The sequence below is a fragment of the Oncorhynchus mykiss genome, chromosome 6 (assembly GCF_057628025.1).
Source record: "Oncorhynchus mykiss isolate SJ-2025 chromosome 6, ASM5762802v1, whole genome shotgun sequence".
NCBI lineage: Eukaryota > Metazoa > Chordata > Actinopteri > Salmoniformes > Salmonidae > Oncorhynchus > Oncorhynchus mykiss.
In genome coordinates, this window is record NC_143027.1 from 66347520 (window position 1) to 66370319 (window position 22800).

At 42.7% G+C, this 22800-nt stretch overlaps 1 protein-coding gene across 3 annotated transcripts in view; it reads left to right on the forward strand.

Moving 5' to 3' along the window:
• Nucleotides 1-22800, forward strand: part of LOC110526388 (nuclear factor of activated T-cells 5) — a 61128-nt gene that overhangs the window by 4631 nt on the left and 33697 nt on the right. Inside the window, exon 2 of one of the 3 annotated variants that reach the window (XM_036980744.2) lies at nt 16347-16473. The exons of the other annotated variants lie outside the window; for them this stretch is intronic. Within the exon in view, the coding sequence (XP_036836639.2) occupies nt 16458-16473 (16 nt within the window). The 5' untranslated portion in view covers nt 16347-16457. The remainder of the gene's footprint in view (nt 1-16346; nt 16474-22800) is intronic. 3 annotated transcript variants of the gene reach the window in all.

Below are 22800 nucleotides of genomic sequence, written 5' to 3' on the forward strand. Positions count from 1 at the left end.
GTAACTACCATTAGAAGTCAAATGGAATTGGTAGATTACAAGGCACGATATTTGAAATGGCCAGCCACACAATGAAACCTTTACTCCTGAACACTTACTTCACTGTTAAGTTAACTGGTTGTCCCAATTTACAAACCCTGTGGTTTTGGTAAGCTTAAGAGCTCAGGCCTAGGGAGACTGGTCCCTGTGTTAATGACTGTATTTCACAGTGATGCTTTCCATCAGTATTGGTGTCTTTGTCCTACCCTGGACCACAGATCTCCCTTTGGCAGAGGCCCTATTTATCTCTACTAAACTGGCCCACCCGAGCCCATAGGGTCAATCATTAACCATCACAAGGGAGCGGCTGCTTTGTGTGTAAACCTGTGCTTGCGCTCAATTAATATTGACTCTGCTATGTTAAACAAACTTGGCGGCATGCGCTTAAAAATATTTGATTGCCTTGAATGCTAATATATTTATGATGATGAAAGACCAAAGACCTCAGAGGGACAACAAATGAAGCCAGTTTTTGATTAGATTCTTGATAATAATTTTACTTGTTTGACTTTCTCATTGGAACAATGAGACTACAATACCAATCTCCTCTCTCTTTTAAAACCAATGCACAAACATTCAGTCCCACACTCCTGTGCTTGCACTTCTACCTCAAATCTGCAGGCATGGCATACACAGAGAAAGGATGGATTAGTGATCTCTCTTTTTAACCTTTGGGATCATCGTTTAGAGAGAAGCCAGAATCAGCTATCCCACTCTTTTTCTGCTCCACACAATTTAATTTAGCCCAATCACAGCAGTTGATGGTGTCAGTTTCACACTACTACCCAGGCACATGTTTGAAACATGCCCTAAAGCCTTCCGATGAGGGTGTGCAGAGTTACGGCCTAGGTTCTATTTTCTCAGACATTTCCTTATGAAATAATCTCCTTGTTCACCCGGATGGTTGCTTGGGTTTTTATTCATGGTTTTGGAGTTTCAAAAGTTAATTTTGTGGGCCTCCCGGGTGGCGCAGTGGTTTAAGGCACTGCAGTGCTAGCTGTGCCACCAGAGACTCTGGGTTCGAGCCCAGGCTCTGTCGCAGCCGGCCACGACCGGGAGGTCCATGGGGCGACGCACAATTGGCCTAGCGTCGTCCGGGTTAGGGAGGGTTTGGCCGGTAGGGATATCATTGTCTCATCGTGCACTAGCAACTCCTGTGGCGGGCCGGGCGCAGTGCACGCTAACCAGGTCGCCAGGTGCACGGTGTTTCCTCCGACACATTGGTGCGGCTGGCTTCCGGGTTGGAGGCGCGCTGTGTTAAGAAGCAGTGCGGCTTGGTTGGGTTGTGTTTCGGAGGATGCATGGCTTTCGATCTTCGTCTCTCCCGAGCCCGTACGGGAGTTGTAGCGATGAGACAAGATAGTAACTACTAACAATTGGATACCACGAAATTGGGGAGAAGAAGGGGGGTAAAATTCAAAACAATAAATAAAATAAAAATGTAAAAAACATAATTTTGCCAGATACCAAGTTATAATATGCTGGGTATTATATGTCATGCAGGGAAGATTATGCCAGCTGGGGTGTTACAGGTACAAGGGCCTGTAGAGGGCTGTTACAACGCCATCCTAGTCAGTGAGTTAGGCTGAGTTAGGATCCACAGTGGGTTAGTTAGTGTAAGGTTTCTGCCAAAGTGGATGCTTGTCTCAATGTCTAGTTACACGCAGATAAATCCATTGGATTTGGTTTCCAAGAACCATTTAGTCTCTTTAGGCATAGGCTACTGCTTTAGGAACATTGTCATAAACTAGGCTAAATGGTTTAATACTTTAGTATCATTCACATAGGAATAGTTGATATATCAATGAATGGATTGTTTTGTATCCAAAGACTATTTTTTTCATTTGCCCTTTACAGAGATAGACCTACTTTAGGACTCTGACTGTAGGAGAGTCAAATTACAGTGTGGTCTGGACATTTTGAAATATGGCTGGTATTTTTCAGTCCATTTCCGTCTCTAGGATTAGCTTAATCCAGAACTATTTTTAAGAGTCATGGTCATGTAAATTGCTGTGTACTTTAGGTAAAAGGAATGTTCGATGCCAATCCATGGCTTAGGACCTTGTCTTTGTTATCTGTGGGTCTGGGTCGCTCTTTGTTGTGAATCCATCCAGGGGTTACCAAAATGCTTGGTTATTTCTGAGTAGCTCATTGTTTTTGTGCTTGTCTGGATATTGAAAGCTGTATGTCACCACCAACATGGAAGGAAATGGGTCGGCATCACGTCCGCTGTGTTGACATGGCTGAGAGTGGGAGTTCTTTCACTTGGTTCAAAGAGCCAATACAGATGACAGTTACGGGTGTAGGATCTTAATTTGACCTGTATTGTCGCAGCAAAATAGTCCTGCAGCAACAGGATTTGAACGTTTAGTCCATAATGTTGCTTCATCGGTGGTTAGGTAATTAACTGGTCAAAATGAGGCTACATGAAACGTGGAATACTGTTAATATAACTGTGTGTTAGTGTAGTAACTGACATGATGAGGAATTTCTGTAAATCACAATCTGCATTTCCTGTAAATCAGGAAAATTCTCAGCAACAAGAGTGATCAAATTAAAATCCTTAATCTGTATGTGACAACAACACGTTTTCTGGAAGATGATAGGTTTACCAATAGCCTAGTTTTTTCACCCAATGTTATTGTTCAAACTATGTCTTGGGCCAATTTGTTTAACAGGTTCATAATGCTTTTTATGCTCTCTGAGTACAATGTTGTCAATGAACAAGAGCTGTCAGCACTAGCTGAGTTATTAAAGCGGTGTATGCATAAAAGTGAGACTTGTTTTGAGAAATGAAATTTGAACGCACAGCCCACTCCCCCTCAACACACTAGCTTACTTCAAACCAGGCTGCACACTAAGGCTTCACTGATGGATCTTAAATCCACATTTTGCCATGACTTATTCCATGTTCATATGACACCTGAGTGAGAGTGAATATCAAAAATCAATGAGGGTCCTGACCTCTAGGGGACCATCATTGATTTTGATATTTACTCTCACTGGGAACATGCCTTGAGTGCCCAGTCACTAATTCATGACTAAAACAAGGTTTAGATTAGCTGGCTAGACTAACTTACCTAGCAAACTAAACTGTTAGCTGACATGGGCTTTTTGACTGGCTCCCAGTAACTGACATAACGAGTAATACTTCCTTTTGGTTGGGGGTCCCATAGCGGCCGTGGGGCCCTCCCCATAACTTCCTTTTAGAAACTCTCAGAGGTTAATGGTTAACACTAACCAAACCTCAGTAAAGAGGAGCAATTTGCATCAGGTCAAATCATTACCTCTTCCAGTATTTACTGTGATCTTGTTTAGGCTCTAACCATTCTATGCATGAGCGGTTTAACCTCCTAGCACCCCTAGCAACAGTCACTGATAGTAACATCAACACTTGTCATTTCACCTTGCAGTGGTTATCATCCTTCTTGTTCTCGTATCAAATTGACAGATACATTTTTTTATTTTAAATTGTACCCTGTTTTTCTCCACAATTTCGTGGTATCAAATTGTTTAGTAGCTACTATCTTGTCTCATCGCTACAACTCCCGTACGGGCTCAGGAGAGACAAAGGTTGAAAGTCCTCCGATACACAACCTAACCACCTGGCAACCTTGGTTAGCGCGCACTGCACCCGGCCCGCCACAGGGGTCGGTGATGCGCGATGAGACAAGGATATCCCTACCGGCCAACCCCTCCCTAACCCGGCCAATTGTGCGTCGCCCCACAGACCTCCCAGAGCCTGGGCGCGAACCCAGAGTCTCTGGTGGCACAGCTGGCGCTGCAGTACAGCGCCCTTAACCACTGCGCCAACCGGGAGGCCCAAATTGACAGATTTCTGACGGTATTATGCTACGAGGCTTTCATTTATCTATGTTCTTTTTTCTTATGTACTTTTTTTGTTTAAAATGACTGCAGAACAATGTAGCCAGTGGCATAGACACCCTGATCATAATTTGGCAAGGGAATACTTGGTCAGATGAGTGTGAGAAAATATGTAGAGCAAAAGCCACAATGGTTGCAGGGCTACAATCTCTATAAAGCATGTCAAGAGGTTGGCATGTTAAGGTTAAGGCCTACCTTTCTCAAAACATCAGTATCCCATAATGATCGACACACCAGTCCCTGTTGCATGGTTTGTATTGATACAACAAGTCACTGCTGTGAATGAAGTGCCTTGCCTCATTGAGTTTAAAAGTGTGGCTTTTATCAGTACTGTTAAATGCCATTTGGGATTTTGATGAACATCAAGACTGTGGTCTCTAATGTGACTCTAATTGATTACATAGGGCTTGCATTTCAGAAACCCTGTTTTAGGAGCTATTGAAGGGATTCCCAGATCAGTTGTATGTTGGGGACAGTTCAAGAAAGACACAATCGTGCAGGAAGAATTACACATCGGGCAGCAGGTAGCCTAGCAGTTAGAGAGGCGAGCCAGCTACCGGAGGGTTGCCAGTTTGAATCCCGGGTCTGAAGGGGGGAAAATCTGGCAGAAAGTGAGCCAGGCAATTGGAGGGTTGCTGGTATCCTAGATGCCATTGCCTGCCGCTGTGCCCTTGAGCAAGGCAGTAAACTCCCCGTAACAACTGCTCCACGGGCGCCCAGTGTGGCAACCCCTGCTCCAACCTCTCCAACCTGTATGTGTATTTTGGTGGGGTTGGGATAAAGTCACATTTCGGTTAGACATTCTGTACAATCAACAAAGTGATCATAATCTTGTGCCACATGATCTGCACTTACCCAAGTTCTAGCTTATCTTTGGAATCAGAACTTGGCACTATTTGATTTCTGCTACTGCCAGTAACTATAAGGAAATACATGTCGGCCTTAGGTAGGCCTATGCACTTAACAGCATAGTCTCTGACCAAATAGGGCCTTAAATTGGGCGATACAATTGCCCAGTCTCAACACTGTCCCTTGGCTTTTGTCTCAGAGACAGATCCTGCTGTATTCAGTGATACCCTGTACCCACAGGGTACCCTGTGCCCACTCCGGTGGTAGATCAATTCTCACGTTTAGTATTTCAGAAATCTCTTGTTGACAGATGCACGTAACATAAATGGTAATAGCAGCTGTCGACAGAGTGTGATGCGACGACTACAGGCTGCTGCATGCTTCCCAATCGAAACATTTTGTGGATATATTATGAAAACATTTGGGGAAGTTTTGGTGTTTGGCAGGGTTTTTTTCATCTGTTCACGCGCACACAAAAAATTCTTATGGCAAGTCGAAGTTTGGTAGCTGAAGTATGCTCCCCTTCGTCAGTGATTGGTCAACAGTACTACTCCTAGTAGGAATGGAAACTATGGACAGGATTTTTCAATAGTGTTTGTTGTCATTGAACGAGAGACAACTAGTTTTCATACAATTGTTTTTTACTTAAATACTCCAGTTAGATGTGAAATTGCACAACTAAGACCTCCTTTGCAAAATCGTCCAATTGAATTACAGATTTCTTGATATATCTTTGAGTAATTATTTTGAGGAAGTGTTACTGGGTATGTTGTTGCTACATCATTTCAAGGGGGACAAATAATCATTTTGCTGCTTTTTTTTTTCAAGCAAAGGTCTTTTTTTTAAAGGATCACGCGAGGCACTTTGCCTAGCCGGGTTCTGCTAGGAGCAAACCGAACCTAGTATGCAGACGCCATTTACGTGGAGCTTTCAGGTACACAGATTTTTTTGTCACTGGTATTTTGGACAAATCACGATTTAGCAGGTCCTCACATCTTTCACATTTCAGAAGGGGAAGAGGTATCTGGGCTGTAGACTTGCCCCAAACTGTCTGAGAGTTTATGTTTAGAGAGGCGGAGACTGCTTGTCTCATGAGTAATTTTTCGAATACGTCTCCCCCCTATAACCTAATCGAGCAACTGACGCAATTACGCAAGGTTTTAGTTCTGGATGTCCGAGGTTAGTGGTTTATTAAATCCTCTCTGGCCACAGGTGCTGTACCAGTGATAGACGGGATCGTCTGGGAGGTTGGCTGTGGCGCTCTCTGCACTCGCTGTGCCTCTCCCTCGTAGGAGACTGATTTGTGACACCTTTCTGTGAAAACCCAAATGCGTCTCCGAGCTCTGATCCCTCTGTTTCTACCCAGAGCGAAATGCAGACTTTTTTTTATGTCAACAAAGATGTTAAATATTTAGAGGGCTAAATCATAGCTGTCAGGAGCTTTTCCGTTAGCAGCTGAGGAGACAAGGTCAGGTTTCAGTGTAGGCTTACAGCTCTTCTAGTCCCTCCTCAAAGAGCATGGCTCCTTATGTGGACTTCGTGACATGTCTGCCCCACTTGGATCCTCCGCTAATGAGCATTGTTCATCAATCTTAACCAAAGACCATAAGCCGTTTCCTCTTGTGGTAGTTTTCAGATAACCCCTTGCTCTTTAGTGCTATTTAAAGTCCTATTCCTGATTTGTGATTCTTGTTAAAGCTGTTTCTCTCCTCCCTCCCTCTGCTCCTGCCATTGCCACACCAACACGTGCTTGCCCAACGATAGATTATTATACACAGGAGGTATGCCAAGGGCTTTGGCAACACTGTGACTTCAAGGGGGGTATAAAGAGACAAACATTCCAGCACACCATAACGGTTGTGTAATCTCAATTTCCTGTGTTTTCATTCCTTTTTCCTGAGTCACCTGTTAGTTCTCAGGGAGGTGGGGGCAGAAAGAATGGCACCTTTTGGAGTGACAGTGTCCTATTGTTCCCCCTAACATCCTGTCATAAAAAATATATATGTTTTACGTTTTATGTAAGTAGCTTAGCTACCCGTCTTAAGTCTCAATAACTTGTAATTGGGAGCATAATAAGGTTCACTTTCACTGGAGTACAGTTAGTTATCATTTTACCTCAGCTGAACTGCCTCTTAGTCACAGCCTGATAAATTGTGAAATGTTAGAAGGGTTTTGGTGAGTGGGAAAACCAGACGTCATCATCAGGTATGACGGTGCCCCACTGCCAAGCTCTGAACCAGATGGAACCTGTTTCTGGTTAGAGATGGGACTGATTACATTTTTATCTCAGGGCCTCTTGCTTGATAGCACTGTTTAATCAATCTGTGTGGCAAAAAAATGGGCTACTACCTTTCTCAAAACGTATCTGGAACAGCATTCATTGTCCCTCATAGTTTTGAATCCCATCCAATACAGCCTTGGCAACCGAACAATTCTGCTGAACTAAATTATGTAGCTTAATTCATTTTGTTTTTCTCAGGACACCCTCGCCTCCAAACATTGCAAACTGAGTTGCCATCAATTATTTATTTGCGGTGGTGTTGGCATGTACCATTGCTCTGATAATAGCCTCATTCTCCCATGGTTATTTCTAATTAATCAGCAGACATTCTAAAGCCTTAATTAGATTTTGTGCCAAATCCTCTTAGGTGATTAATATACTGTAGGTGTGGTCTTAGTATGGCTGGGAGAGGTGAGACTGAAGGACAAATTAGCACTGCCGTGCAGCACTGGCCAAGGCAAAGACCGCTCCAACTCCACACAGCCCTCCATGCGGCACCATCATGGTCCAACTGAAGAATTCAATCAGGATTGTGGTCAATGTGTACAGCAAGCCTATCTCATCACGGGTTAAATTATACAAATGGGTAAATACACAGTTGGTTTCATTTTGGTTGTTCTGACTGCTGTTGCTACAGTCCTTCATAGTGCTATGCTCAGTAATAACCTATGTTATTTTCATGTTTGTCGATTATTCTAAATGCATCCACAACCTCCCTCCCCAACCCCCATGAAGGGGGAGCCTCAAGGCCAAAACAACCCTTCCTAACATAAATTGTTAATGCCAAATATTTTATCAGCTTATTTCAACAGTCTTATCAGCAGAGTCAACATGCGCCCGTAGCAAAATCAAGAGCAAATACACAAAGGTTCCAAATTTGGAGCCTTGTGACGCCGCAGGCTATTTTTAAGCATATCACTAATAACTCTCCTGGGCTTTATAGATGGATGGTAGGAAAGGAGTCTCTGTTTCCCCATGCTCTACAGAGCTGACGTTTGACTGTGGATTTCATGGGCTGCTGGGTAAATGGTTTGGAGTCTTTCATAGTTCTCCTATGTCAACATGGCTGGTACTGATAGAGCCTCAACCAGTAACCATTGTTCATCAATCATTCACTTGGGAAGAGATGCATTTTTCTCCTTCATATGATCCTGGGTAAATCATAGGGCCGGGACTATACCAGTATTGCGATTTATCTTTTCCATGACAAAAATGAAACCATGAAGCAGACTATTTGGTCCTTTAACCTGCTGTGTGTAAAATATTCTGTACTATAGCTTGGAAAATAAATAAATGTGACTCTGGATGACAACATAATGATGTTTGTTTCCAACATTAGGGCTGTTTTCCTAAAGAAGTTCAATCCACATTGTTTTGTTTCCTTGCCACGATACTGGTATCTTCCTGGTCCTAGTAAATAGTATTTCCCTTTTTGTCTTTTAACAAAATCTAAATCTAATCCATTTGTATTTGTCACATACAGAGTGTACAGCAGGTATAAAGGGGGAAGCAAAATGCTTATGTGCTAGATCCCCTGAGGTATAAGAAGAACTAGAAACTGCCTACAAGATGGCCGACCGTTGTTTTCAACTTAATCTTCTCGCGTTCGCATATACCGTTCTGTGGTTGCTGCCAACTTTCTTACTGGGTCTACGCCGCCTGCGCAGTAGCACTCTGTGACTAAAGTCTTATTGCAAATTTTATAATTCGACTTCTCTACGGCACCGTCAATGGGAATTGTCTTTCTTGGCCAGGATTCAGTTAAACTGCAATACTGTAGGTGCAGTCAAAAGTATGCTTCCAGACTGGAACCCTGGCCCCTTGATTAGCTCCCTCAACAATGCAGTACTTCAGTCAATAACAATAATACCGAAAAAAGAGTAAAAAATAACAAGTAATAAGAGAGGTAGTATGCATAGTAATAATGGACTGTATTACACTATTTTTATACATATAGAGTGGGTAGTGACTTGGTCACGCAGTGAAATAAATATAATTTAGTAGAACTGGCCTCCCGGGTGGCGCAGTGGTTAAGGGCGCTGTACTGCAGCGCCAGCTGTGCCATCAGAGTCCCTGGGTTCGCGCCCAGGCTCTGTCGTAACCGGCCGCGACCGGGAGGTCCATGGGGCGACGCACAATTGGCCTAGCGTCGCCCGGGTTAGGGAGGGCTTGGTCGGTAGGGGTGTCCTTGTCTCATCGCGCACCAGCGACTCCTGTGGCGGGCTGGGCGCAGTGTGCGCTAACCAAGGTGGCCAGGTGCATGGTGTTTCCTCCGGCGCATTGGTGCGGCTGGCTTCCGGGTTGGATGCGTGCTGTGTTAAGAAGCAGTGCGGCTTGGTTGGGTTGTGTATCGGAGGATGCATGACTTTCAACCGTCGTCTCTCCCGAGCCCGTACGGGAGTTGTAGCGATGAGACAAGATAGTAGCTACTACAACAATTGGATACCACGAAATTGGGGAGAAAAAGGGGTAAAATTAAAAAAAAATTTTTTTAAAGAACTGCAGTGTTGACTGTGTCTGTGTGAGAGCTATTAGTACATGTGTTTGTGTGTAGTCAGTAGGGCTGGGAATTGCCATGGACTTCACAAGACAATATTATCACGATATTTAGGTGCCGATACGATATGTTTTGCGGTCCTCATTATTCTAATATATACCATGGGGCAAAAAAGTATTTAGCCACCAATTGTGCAAGTTCTCCCACTTAAAAAGATGAGAGAGAGGCCTGTAATTTTTAGGATTTTTAGGATTTTAGGATTTTTTATGAATTTATTTGCAAATTATGGTGGAAATAAGTATTTGGTCACCTACAAACAAGCAAGATTTCTGGCTCTCATAGTAACTTCTTCTTTAAGAGGCTCATCTGTCCTCCACTCGTTACCTGTATTAATGGCACCTGTTTGAGCTTGTTATCAGTATAAAAGACACCTGTCCACAACCTCAACCAGTCACACTCCAAACTCCACTATGGCCAAGACCAAAGAGCTGTCAAAGGACACCAGAAACAAAATTGTAGACCTGCACCAGGCTGGGAAGACTGAATCTGCAATAGGTAAGCAGCTTGGTTTGAAGAAATCAACTGTGGGAGCAATTATTAGGAAATGGAAGACATACAAGACCACTGATAATCTCCCTCGATCTGGGGCTCCTCGCAAGATCTCACCCCGTGGGGTCAAAATGATCACAAGAACGGTGAGCAAAAATCCCAGAACCCCACGGGGGGACCTAGTGAATGACCTGCAGAGAGCTGGGACCAAAGTAACAAAGCCTACCATCAGTAACACACTACGCCGCCAGGGACTCAAATCCTGCAGTGCCAGACCTGTCCCCCTGCTTAAGCCAGTACACGTCCAGGCCCGTCTGAAGTTTGCTAAGGGAGCATTTGGATGATCCAGAAGAGGATTGGGAGAATGTCATATGGTCAGATGAAACCAAAATAGAACTTTTTGGTAAAAACTCAACTCGTTGTGTTTGGAGGACAAAGAATGCTGAGTTGCATCCAAAGAACAACATACCTACTGTGAAGCACGGGGGTGGAAACATCATGCTTTGGGGCTGTTTTTCTGCAAAGGGACCAGGACGACTGATCCGTGTAAAGGAAAGAATGAATGGGGCCATGTATCGTGAGATTTTGAGTGAAAACCTCCTTCCATCAGCAAGGGCATTGAAGATTAAACGTGGCTGGGTCTTTCAGCATGACAATGATCCCAAACACATCGCCCGGGCAACGAAGGAGTGGCTTCGTAAGAAGCATTTCAAGGAAGGTCCTGGAGTGGCCTAGCCAGTCTCCAGATCTCAACCCCATAGAAAATCTTTGGAGGGAGTTGAAAGTCCGTGTTGCCCAGCAACAGCCCCAAAACATCACTGCTCTAGAGGAGATCTGCATCTAGGAATGGGCCAAAATACCAGCAACAGTGTGTGAAAACCTTGTGAAGACTTACAGAAAACGTTTGACCTCTGTCATTGCCAACAAAGGGTATATAACAAAGTATTGAGATAAACGTTTGTTATTGACCCTATACTTATTTTCTACCATAATTTGCTAATTAATTAATTAAAAATCCTACAATGTGATTTTCTGGATTTTTTTTCTCATTTTGTCTGTCATAGTTGAAGTGTACCTATGATGGAAATTACAGGCCTCTATCATCTTTTAAAGTGGGAGAACTTTCACAATTGGTGGCTGACTAAATACTTTTTTGACACACTGTACATATATACACACAGTGGGCTCCAAAACTACTGGCACCCCTGACTGGCAATACACAAACAATACTTTAAAAAATATAAACAATATAATTATAGAGAAACTCAAAATACCAACATGTGAGAAAGACTGTACTTTATTAATGTTTCAATGGAACCAACCCAAATCATTTATAGATCCTCCATGTCAAGTTTTCACAATTAATGGCATCCTTAAAGATTATTGTAAATAACATCTAACAAAATTAAACCAGGAATTAAATTCCACTTATTTAAGTTGATCTAAGTCTTAAGAAACTATATTGAGCCGTTACATCACTTCCTGTTTCACTAGGGTATGAAAATGAGGTAACGCATGCAATATCCTTTTGTCATCCAACACCATGAAGAAAACAAAAGAACTGGCATTTCAAAAGAGACCGATGGTTGTAGACCTTCATAAATCTGGTAATGGCTACAAGAAGATCCACAAACAAATGACTATACCACTGAGCACTGTCCGAGCAATTAATAGAAAATTTTAAAGATTTGGAAGATAAGACCAAGATTTAACATTTTAGTCAGATACAGCATCGGCATGTTTGGTGTCGAAACAGAGATGCATAATAGGAGAGGCACCTCATACCCACGGTGAAATATGGTGGTGGGCCAGTGATGTTCTGGGGTTGTTTTAATTCCAGAGGTCCAGGGGCACTGGTTAAGATTGATGGCATAATGAATTCCACCAAGTTTCAGGCAATTTTTGGCTGAGAATCTGGTTGCCTCTGCCAGAAGGCTGGGACTTGGCCGTAGGTGGACTTTCCAACAAGACAATGACCTAAAACATACCTCAAAATCCACACAGAAATGGTTCTGTGACAACAAAATCAATGTTCTGCCATGGCCATCTCAGTCGCCGGACCTTAATCCAATCGAAAAGCCGTGGGTTGAGTTGAGGAGGGCAGTTGAGAAGCGCAAAGCCAAGAATGTGAAGAATCTTGAAAGGATCTGCAAAATCTCTCCAAATGTGTTCTATAACCTTGTCAAACATTACAGGAAAAGATTCCATGCTGTTATCCTTGCCAGAGGTGGTTGCACTAAGTACTAAATTAGGATAAATAAATCAAATAAAAGGAGTGCCAAAAATGATGAAACCTTGAATTTGGTGAAAGGTATTTTGTATTAAATAATTGTATGATTTTGGTTGGTTCCATTGAAACATTAATAAAGTACAGTATTTCTCACATGTTGGTATTTTTAGTTTCTCTCTATAAAAAATATAAACAATATAATTTAAAGTATTGTTTGTGCATTGCCAGTCAGGGGTGCCAGTAATTTTGGATCCCACTGTATAAATACTTACATTTTATTGCTGTTCCATGTTACAAACATATTGCTCGCCATATGTCTTCTGCAGAGGGACAAGAGAGCCATGAGAAAATGAATTTGATCAGTTGTGGCAATAAAAGTGCTCAAACCAAATTGGCTGCCTATTTAAAAACAAGATGGAGAACAAGCAATGAAGGAAAAATACTGGAACTTTGGTGCAACTAGCACAAAAATATTGCGATATTGTCAAAATGAAACGATACATCGTCCAAAATGATATCCCGATATGTAACTGTATGGATTTTTTTTTTTCATCACTAGTCAGTGCAATTCATCTCTAAGGTGCAGATACTCTCTGAGGTAAATTAACTCTAATTTCAGTGTTGTATGGCTGGTTGTTTTTCTGTTTGTCCTGTTTGGGAGGCTGAGAAGCTAAAAGCTTGGCTTGGTGATGTCATGCAGTGAGTGTATTTGTGCGTACTGAGTGACCTCAGGCCTCCTTGTTGCCTAAGCATGGTTTTCCCGCTGGCTGGAGAAATGCCTATGTGGGCACACTAAGCTCATTGTGAAGCAGCGTCCTTGTGAATATGGGGGAATGGGGGAATGGCAGTCCTGTGATGTGTCCTATGAATGAGACAAGCAGTAACAAGATAGATATTAGCAGATGGACCCGATTGTGACTGACAGCCTGATGGTATGCAAGGCCTGGTCTGCAATCGTACCGGTAAATTGACAGTTGATGAGTCGGATTAAATGATTGTCGTAATAGGTAAAGAAGGAAGTGTTTAAAATGGCTAAATAAAGGTTGGCAATAGGTTTAGCTACTTAAGAATCATACTGCATGTTTATGGACTAAAATCTGTAGATCGGTGCGTGTATGTGTGTTCTCACTTCTCAAACTATGGGCAGATTTCAGCTGTTCAGACAGAATGTGCATCGTCGTTTAATCTTTTTTTGCTACCCTCGCTCTCCCTGTTAGATATATTATCCACATATATGGCTTTGTAGCGAATGTAATCACCATTAGCTAGTTCTCATAGTTTCTGAAAACCTCAACAAATGATTGAGTTATTTCGAATTTAGTCATGGCAGCTGAGTTGTTTAGAGGTGCATCCTGACGGCAACAAAACAAATACAAATATATTCCAGATCACAGAAAATGACTAAAAATACTAGTTTCATAACAATTCATGATCACAAATCATGACGTTATGTTGGACCCATTTGCATTGAATAGATATTCTCAAACTAACAGCAGTGCCTATATGATGTCCTTCCATACAGGCGTGACATGCTGGAGTAATTCTGCTATGCAAATGTTGTTGATCAGTAGGCTACTATACGTCCCAAATAGAAGGGAAACAGATTGTCATCTGTAGCATCCACTGATCAGCTAAATCAAGCTCAATAACTCAATGCATGCACACACTCTTATTGAATATGCATTCACATGTATTGTGAGTAGGCCTATGCCATCTTAATTTACCCAGTTTATCAAGAGATTTACCATTCAAATAAAATGTTATGTAGTTAGATTGGAAAAAAAAAAAAGCCAAATGTATTGTTAGATTTTCTTTAATTGATGAATTAATGCATACATCGCTGTCTCTGGGAAATTTAATGAAATTGAATATCGGCCTAAAATATTGGCCATCGGCCTCTCAAAATTAGTATGGACATTAGCCCTAAAAAATCCATATCGGTCGTTCTCTAAACAGAACATGCAACTCACAGATGCAACAGCATTCGTCCTTCTTACTGAATTCCGATGTGCAGTTTGAAGATGTTAGAATAACTGTCCACATAATGTTTCTCAGCCAACAAGATGAGTAACAAACAGCAAAATCTGTAGCCTATGTCAATCTACTATCCTCCATAGTAAAAAAGTTGACCTACTCTGTTGGTCAGCTTGTTGTTCTGTGCGAGAAATAAATTCCAAACAGACTCTGGGACAGTTGTGCGACAATAGATCCCATATTCATACAACTAGTACATCAAAATAACTTTAAAAAGCATTGAGGCTGATGCAACAGATCAGAACTTTTGGCTTAAAATTATGATCAACAATTATTTCTTAACATTATAGCTGTGTGGCAATGCACACATGTCAGTAGGCTATGCGTGAATGTTCCTTCCATAATGCAATTAGAGAGAAAACAACATGGTTATCAAAAGCACACTGCACATGCAAGTGGTTTCATGTGACAGAGATGAATGAAAATATCCATTTGAAATTTTGAGAGATGGGAGATCTAAAGATGCAGCAACAAACATGGGTTGCTAATATGACTAGGATTGTGCCTTAGGCTACTGGACAATGAAAGAAAGTTGATTTGAAAACCAATAGAACATGAGAGAAATCGGCTAATTGTTTCAGTGGCATATGGAGTTGTTTTTTTAAATAATTGCCTCCTCGTTTATAGAAACGGATTTTGGCTCGGCTACTATGAGGCAATGTATAGACATGCCTCATGATATGAAGTAAAACGTTAAGGTTTCACACAATGCGTATACGTTTTCAAAATGCATACTGCTTCCAGCTCTTGTGGTGGGATTATCTGAATCCTGCCCACTGTTGCCTAAGCACTTGAATGGCGAATGAGAAGCGCTCTTCAATTACCAGTTGAGAAATAAAAAATAGTATCTATCTTTAAGCGTGACCATCAAATCTGTAGAATTGTTGCACAATGATTGGGCTAATAGAAGCACGTTTCACTCCAGCAGCAACAGGATCTGTAGCAGCAGCTCTCGCACAGATCTTCCACTCAAATTACGCTCTGTATCTGTAAACTGTGCATGCGTGATAATTAAGAATCATAACAACTAACAAAAATACACGCACAATTGAATTCCACAGTAGGGCTCACTGTGACTGGCTAGTTTATCCTGATGATGGTTGGTGGTGTTGTCTTGCGAGCCAGTCGGAGGTAGGCCTAATCTTATTCCAAGAAGTGGTCTCTGGTCACCATGAGATTAGCTGGACAGAAACAGGAAGCAGGTCACGATCTCTGAGTCTTGCATGACACCAACGGCTGCCCTTAACCCAGGACCTGGCTGCCTTTCACAAACAAACACAGATGGAGAAAGAATAAAGAGTGAGAAGACCAAAGATGCATAGACGACACAGATCACATTCTGAGAGGTGATATGGGACCTGATAAAGATAATGCACAGTCTATAAACCAAACCTCTCAACTTACCTTGTGATGCGTTTCACTCAATGGTTAACAAACCTCAGCTAGTTTGTTTCTTCCCCTGTCATACTGAATGGAATAAATGACACACACTAGGAAGCACATGGAAGGGAAATGATAAACATCCACTGTTAACCCCTCTGTCCATGCACTGCTCTTGCATTGGTCTAAAATTGTCTTCTTTCATCTCAGTGTTAAGATATTGTTTGCGTGAGACGTTATGGCGCTGTACTAATGGTCAACCACACAGATACACACTGGACTGGTTGTGTGGAAAGAAGCCTGAAGTACATCTGCTCTCACCTAACCTCTACACTCCTCGTGACTCCTTCCAAACATTCTACTGCAACTGGTATATAACTCAAATATTGCCACTCATTAAGTAATTTATTTGAGCTATTTGCCCCAACAACATTGTTCCAAGTAGTACAGTGATTTGAAAATACAGATAAAATTGAGAATCCTCATCTTGTTCTTTGTGATCAAAGTCACCTAAAATGTTCCTACGAAACAGGAAGTGCACTGGACGCTGAGGGTATGGGCCCCTGTGTTAGTCACACATTGTGTTTTGTTTTTTCTTTCAGGTGGTTGATTCCTCTCTGTCTCTGTGTGAAGAATAGATCTGCTCTGGGATTCAATTCCATGGAGAGCATTGTCATAAAACATTCATCAGTGGATGGCTTAGGTGACAGGACATGGCACAGGAAGTAGGTGAGAAGACCAGACCTGCTCTATTGGATTAATGAAGCCATTATGTTTTTTTCTCAGGTAGTGAGAGATTGTGACTGGTCTGGGGCTGAGGATGGTCACATTTGCATTTGGTTTCAGGTACCCTGGATGGAGATATGAATGTGCCTTTGGTTATGCACAGATAGAGACCCCAGTTCAGCTGTGTGGTGGGGCAATGTACTGGGAACCTGTAGGAGTTTCTTCTATGACTGGAACTGTGTGTGGGAGAGAACATAAAGTCATAGTTGTTTCTGTTGTGCTTTTAACCAAACTGTTTCCACAAGACTGTGACTGACACACATCATCACAGTGTCTTTGTTAGTCTTTTTTGCAATGTCCTTGTTGGAGGTGTGCTGGTGACCACATCTATAATGATGTCACTAGGCCGTGTGGTCCTTGTTTACACCTCTATTTGGGCAGCGGGCACAGCAGCAAGAGATGAGGGTTGATGTCGGTACGGTGACACTGGTAACGCGCAGGCCAACTGTGCTATGAATTGAGCTTGCCCCCTAGATGTCAACACATGGAGGACGTGAACATTTACATTAATCCCTGACACCAGAGCTGGTGACCCCTCATATTTGTTCTCCACCACCCCTCCAGTTTTCCTGGAGAGAGTGAGAGGGGACAGATTTGCTGTTGGGTGATACCGTGGAAGCATTTTATCACTCCATCCCTTAGTTGTCAGGCGCATTTGTATCATGCCTCTGTTAGGTTGGCCAAATTGAACCGAAGGGCATTGCAATGGTTGAGATTGTCATAGTTGCCTTTGGGGAAACCTTTTTTGTTGTGGCTTGAGTGGACTCTTGGTGATATAGGTTACTGTTGGGTGTGAGAATCACAGTGGACAGGGTAGGCTAGGCCTACTTGTCAAATAAGTTTTGGTTGACATTTGTGGTGAATACTTTTAGCACTTATTTTTGTCACAACAATTTCACCATGTTTCAGTCATACATTTTATCAAGTCGCATGGGTGGCAACATCTTCCTTCCTGTTGAACAAATTTGAAACCACTTTTGGCGTCATCATTCAACATTCCTCACTCAAAATCGTATTTTTCTGTGTCAATGTTTTACAAAGTAGGCCGGCCGGCCGTATGTGACTTGTGCTTCAATGGTTTGTGTTGGTTTGCCGTTAGGAGTGTATTTTGCGAAGATGTTGAGTTCTCCCTCTGGGCTCATACCAGAGTAGCACCTGATTTGAATATAGAGTTGATTGATGGCTGCCCAGACCCTTTGACTGCTTTAGATGTCAGGGGAGGCCGTGGGTGGAGTTTAAAGATTTGAACGATTATTATTGTATTTTTTTAACACGTGTGTGTTACCATTGCTTACTGAGATGATTCTGCAGTATTTACAGTAACTCTGGCAGTTGTTGAAATAGCCACCTGTAATATTAGGCTAACTTATTTAGGGATATATGTGTCTGTTTTTCTCCTCATTAGCTCAGGAGAAGAGACAACTCTCCTCTGGAAAGTGCCCCCATGTTCCCTGTTGCTATGGTGTCAGTGGCAGCCCTCATGTAAGCTTGGTTGTAAACATATCAGGAGTGTTGTAAATCGCTCACTGCAGGTGCCAGCCCTCTGAATGTGTTTCTCCCTGCCTGGGTTGCACATCAGATGTGCTGCTGTAAAGGTAAGCCTATTCTTTATCCTTCCTAGTGTCTCTTCATTTAGTGTTGTCCCACCATAATGTAGCCTAGCCACCCTGCACCTTTATCCTACTTTGGCTGTTTGTGTTTTTCTCAATGGCCTCCATTTCTATTTGACAAGCTTCAAATGACAAGTTGAAAAAGCTGATAGAAAAAGGTTGGTGAACACCATAACAAGACAAGTGGTGGGAGGGGAGGGGCACAGAAGGGGTGTTAACAGTCATTCGGCCAAAAGCACAGTGCCACGCCCCAGGTGCTAGGGCTAGTGAGAGCAAGCAGCAGGAATGTGAGGGAAATGAATGGGAGTGTAAGTCCTGCCTTTCCCATGGTGAGTGGTCTCTCTTTACACTTTTACTTCGACATAGAGTTGTGCAGTAAAAACTGAACACAAGGGTGTCACATGCTATGGACACGATTTTTAACTGTGTGGATGTTTAGAGATCCACTTTGCCTGGATTTGCCTCTAAGAAGATGAATCTTTGAACAGTAGGCTACATGTGGCAGATCATAGGCTTGGCAGAGTTGGGCTAAATAAATTGTACCTGTATCTTAATTTGTACCCTATCATCATTGCATGTGTAGTAACAGCATTATTTATTTGAGAAATGGGATGGTGGCATCTTCCCTTCATTCATTTTAGTTTAGAAGCAGATCAAATCAAATAATTGGCATCTTAAATCCAGTTTTGGAGCTGTGAACTGATTCACTTTCTGAACTGTGACGTCTGTCAGAATAGGAGAGGAAATTAAGTTATCCTCATTTTCAGTCTGACTTGATCAAATTCACAGAACAGCAAAACAGAGCGTATTAGAATAGAGGCAACACATGGTGTCAAGTCAATGTGTTTATTTAGCCAGTTAATGATATTGACCCTTGTTTTTCTTTTCCCCATGCGAAAGGAAAATTGTGTTTAGCGATGTGAAAAGAAAGCACTGTGCTCTGTTTGCGAGGGAGGAAACTATGCAGCAGAATAGGAATTTTCACTCTTTATAAAGTCCTGGGACTGTGGAAACACTAAAACAGGCCAGCCACTGATTCGAGAGCAGAGCTCTGAGAGCAGAGTACACACTTTCTGTCTGTGCGGTCTGCATTCTGTTTACTGGAAGGGCCCCGTGCAGAGTGCACATGTTCCCGCATGTGCCATCAGTGTGGCCAGGGAGGACTGGTAGAGGGACTGGTAAACGGAGTGGCAGACTCAGAGAATTGGAGAGAAAGTGTGTGTTTGTTTATGCCTTTCTTTTCTGAAGCGGTTACCTAACGTAGAAGCATTCAAACCACACCAGGTCCCCTTGTGCTGCTGCAACGTGAAGCAGGGATGAGGAGGCGGCGGACTTTGTCATTTTCAGGCCCCTCTGTGTGGGAAACTGTGTTTTCATCCAGAATGAGCGGTGCTGTGGGACTCTCAAGGCCTGTGGGCTTGTTTCACTGCTTGCTTCCCAGGTTAGTCTGTAGTAGACAGCCAGCGGTAACAATGGGAGGGTTAAGTATCTGATACACACACCAAACCCCGGGACTCAGCTGCAAGTAATTAAAGCTGGCAGTTGGCAGAGAGTCAGGTGACTGTAATGGTCACTGTAAGTTCATACCATAATATTTGGAAGATGAATAGGGTCTGGCAGTAAACGTGTTGTATTGTTGTTGACCTAAGGCTTTCTAGCTCCCCTCCCTCTGTCCTGTTCACCCTAATGGGGGAGTCAGAGGGAGACAGGCCCTCTGTAAATCCTGCTGTCTCTACTGTAATCACTTCTGAAATGCTACTTATTGACATGCGAGGGCTTTTGCTGTGACCTGCGTAGTCTTGTTTTTTCCATAGAAGTCGTTTATCCCTGAGGTGTTACCGTCTTGGGTTTGAAAGTAAAAGATGGTTTCCTTCTCAGAGAACCCTCAGCGGGCCATTCATTTGATTCTAATTTGATTCTAATTTGACACGACTGCATGGATTCATTCAGATCAGATTCATTGCAATCTCAATCATAAAGAGAAAAGTAGCTATTGAGCTTTTTGTCTTGTAAAATATATAAAGTATCAGCAGGGGCTTTACTAGGACACTAAAAGCAATCTATTCAAATGATAATTGGGATAGGGAATTTGGTGCTCAGTAGGACTTGTTTGTTTGGGCTGACGATGGCCCTATTCCCACTACGAGATATGAAGGTCTGAGGAGCGGGGTGGTGAAAGAAAATTCAACTATTCAATTTTTGCTTGCTTTACCTTTCGTAGTGGCAGGCAACATAACATTCTTTGTCCGCAGCTCAAATTTAACATAAATATCAGTAGCCACTAGCCATAAAGCACGAACTATTCAACAATATCCAACTTTTCTTCTAAAACATATAACATTGTTGAATAATGCAACCAAACCATATGTTATAGCAAAGTTATAGCATGTTATAGCAAAGTTAGCCTATCAAAGTTAGCCTATCAAAGCTGTTTTATATGGAAGCCCATATATGGAAGCCCATAACTGCCACAAAAAAAAAAAATCCTCATGATTTGTCAACGTGCACAATTAGTCTGATCTTCAGTCTGATCAACTGTAGTCTTCTGATAACAACCACAGCTGCAGGTAGCCTAGAGAAGCCTATGCGATTCGATCCCACCTGCGCCTGGCCAGGGGAAACATAACGTCATGTTTTTATAACCTACGCTATGTATTTATAGTTGGGATGTAACGATTCACCCGATTTTTCAGTTGTTTAACATTGGTCGTTGGACCTCAAAACGATCCAAATGTAGCATGCATAAGTCAGAAAATCAATTCAAACATTGCGAATCGCCGGTTCACTTTTTTTTTGTGACAACTGATGTGTCCTCTCATTCATTGTCAAACTAGCCATATAACTGTGTTGACAATCATTGATCTACAAGTCATTTTGCATGACGAACAACCCCAGAGAATATCAGTAGCCTAGTCAAACGGAGCACTGTGCCCAGCTTTGCGTGCTGACCAACACGTGTTAGGCAGCCTGTCCCTGCAGGATCATGTACATCTGTGCGGCACCTTTAGCATTCAACTGCTAAAATGGCTTGCACGATATTAGGCTTTATTAGTTGATTGACAGCATATGTAATTTTCTAGATTGTTATCAATGTGCTGTTGAAAATGGTGTTTTACCGGAATAAAAGTAAGCTACCGGAGACTACTCTCAACTGGCTATACCTGCTGAACGGGGCTTACAATAGATTTTATTTCAGGGGCCTCCCAAGTGGCTCAGTGGTCTAAGGCACTTCATTGCAATGCTAGCTGTGCCACTAGAGATCCTGGTTCGAGTCCAGGCTCTGTCGCAGCCGGCCTCGACAGAGAGACCCATGGGGCGGCGCACAATTGGCCCAGTGTCGTCCGGGTTTGGGGAGGGTTGGGCCGGTAGGGATGTTCTTGTCCCATTGCTCTCTAGCGACACCTGTGGTGGGCCAGGTGCAATGCATGCTGACACGGTCGCCAGGTGTTCGGTGTTTCCTCCGACACATTGGTGCGGCTGGCTTCCAGGTTAAGCGGGCATTGTGTCAAGAAGCAATGCTGCTGGGTTGTGTTTCGGAGGACGCACAGCTCTTAACCTTAGCCACTCCCGAGTCCGTGCGGGAGTTGCAGCGATGGGACAAGACTAATTGCCAATTGGATACCACGTAATTGGGGAGGAAGGGGTTAAAAAAGAAATAAAAATAATAAGAAATATATATTATTTCAATTGTTCAGGTTCACCATCAGCAATCGTTTTGGTACTTTTGCTTTGAATGTCAAACGTTCAAATCAGTCGGTTTTGAGATGGGGTGAAATCCAAAGTTCATAGCAATTTGTAAACAATAAATATTGATACATTACTTGCCCAAACACTTAATCTGCAAAAATGACAAATTAATTAATGGGCACAATTGATTTCAGAACCAAAGTGGGAAGACAAAAAACATAAACTACATTGCCCCCCTAAATCTGATAGTGGTGGTAGATTTCTAGTCTCTCTTATGGCTCAGATCAGGCTCAGTGCAGCCGGCACCTACTGCGACAATTTCAGAATGTAACAGGCTGTTACTGCAATTTCAGGTAAAAACTCAATAAAACAAGTCTCAAATATTAGGAAAACACCTATACATTTCAGCTGTTTCAAAAACATTGCTCTGATATTGCCATTTATACTTTAGGAGTGTTGGCTCAATGAAACAATTCTGTTCGCACTGCCCTGCTTCAAGGGGGCAACTGTCGGGCGAGTGTCATGCGCTACCTCTGAAGTAATATGTGTAACCAACGTTATATTAGTAAAAGTCTAGTAAGTGTGAAGAGACTCTATCTGCAGAACCATAGATAGTCCTATTGAATGGAGGAGTTGGATGTGTGAATGTTCTGGTCGTCATCACAAGTAGTGTAGCGCTTGAAGTCACCTCCCTCCACACCCGCTTTCCTCCAGTCCTCCTCAGCCCCTATTGTTTTCATTGTGGTGCTCATCAGCATACTTAACATGGCTCGGAGGGCATTGCGCTCTTGTTCCTCTAAATAGCTCCCTGCCATTTTTCAGGGAGGGGGCCTAGCAAGACCTCCCAGGCCCCTGGCACAGGCACGTGGGGATGGGGGTTGGTAGGTGGTAGGGGCATCCGGGCAGCAGCTGATAGGCCAGGCTGTGGAGACATGGTAGGAATCTGGACTGGGTCTGTATTTATCACTATAGT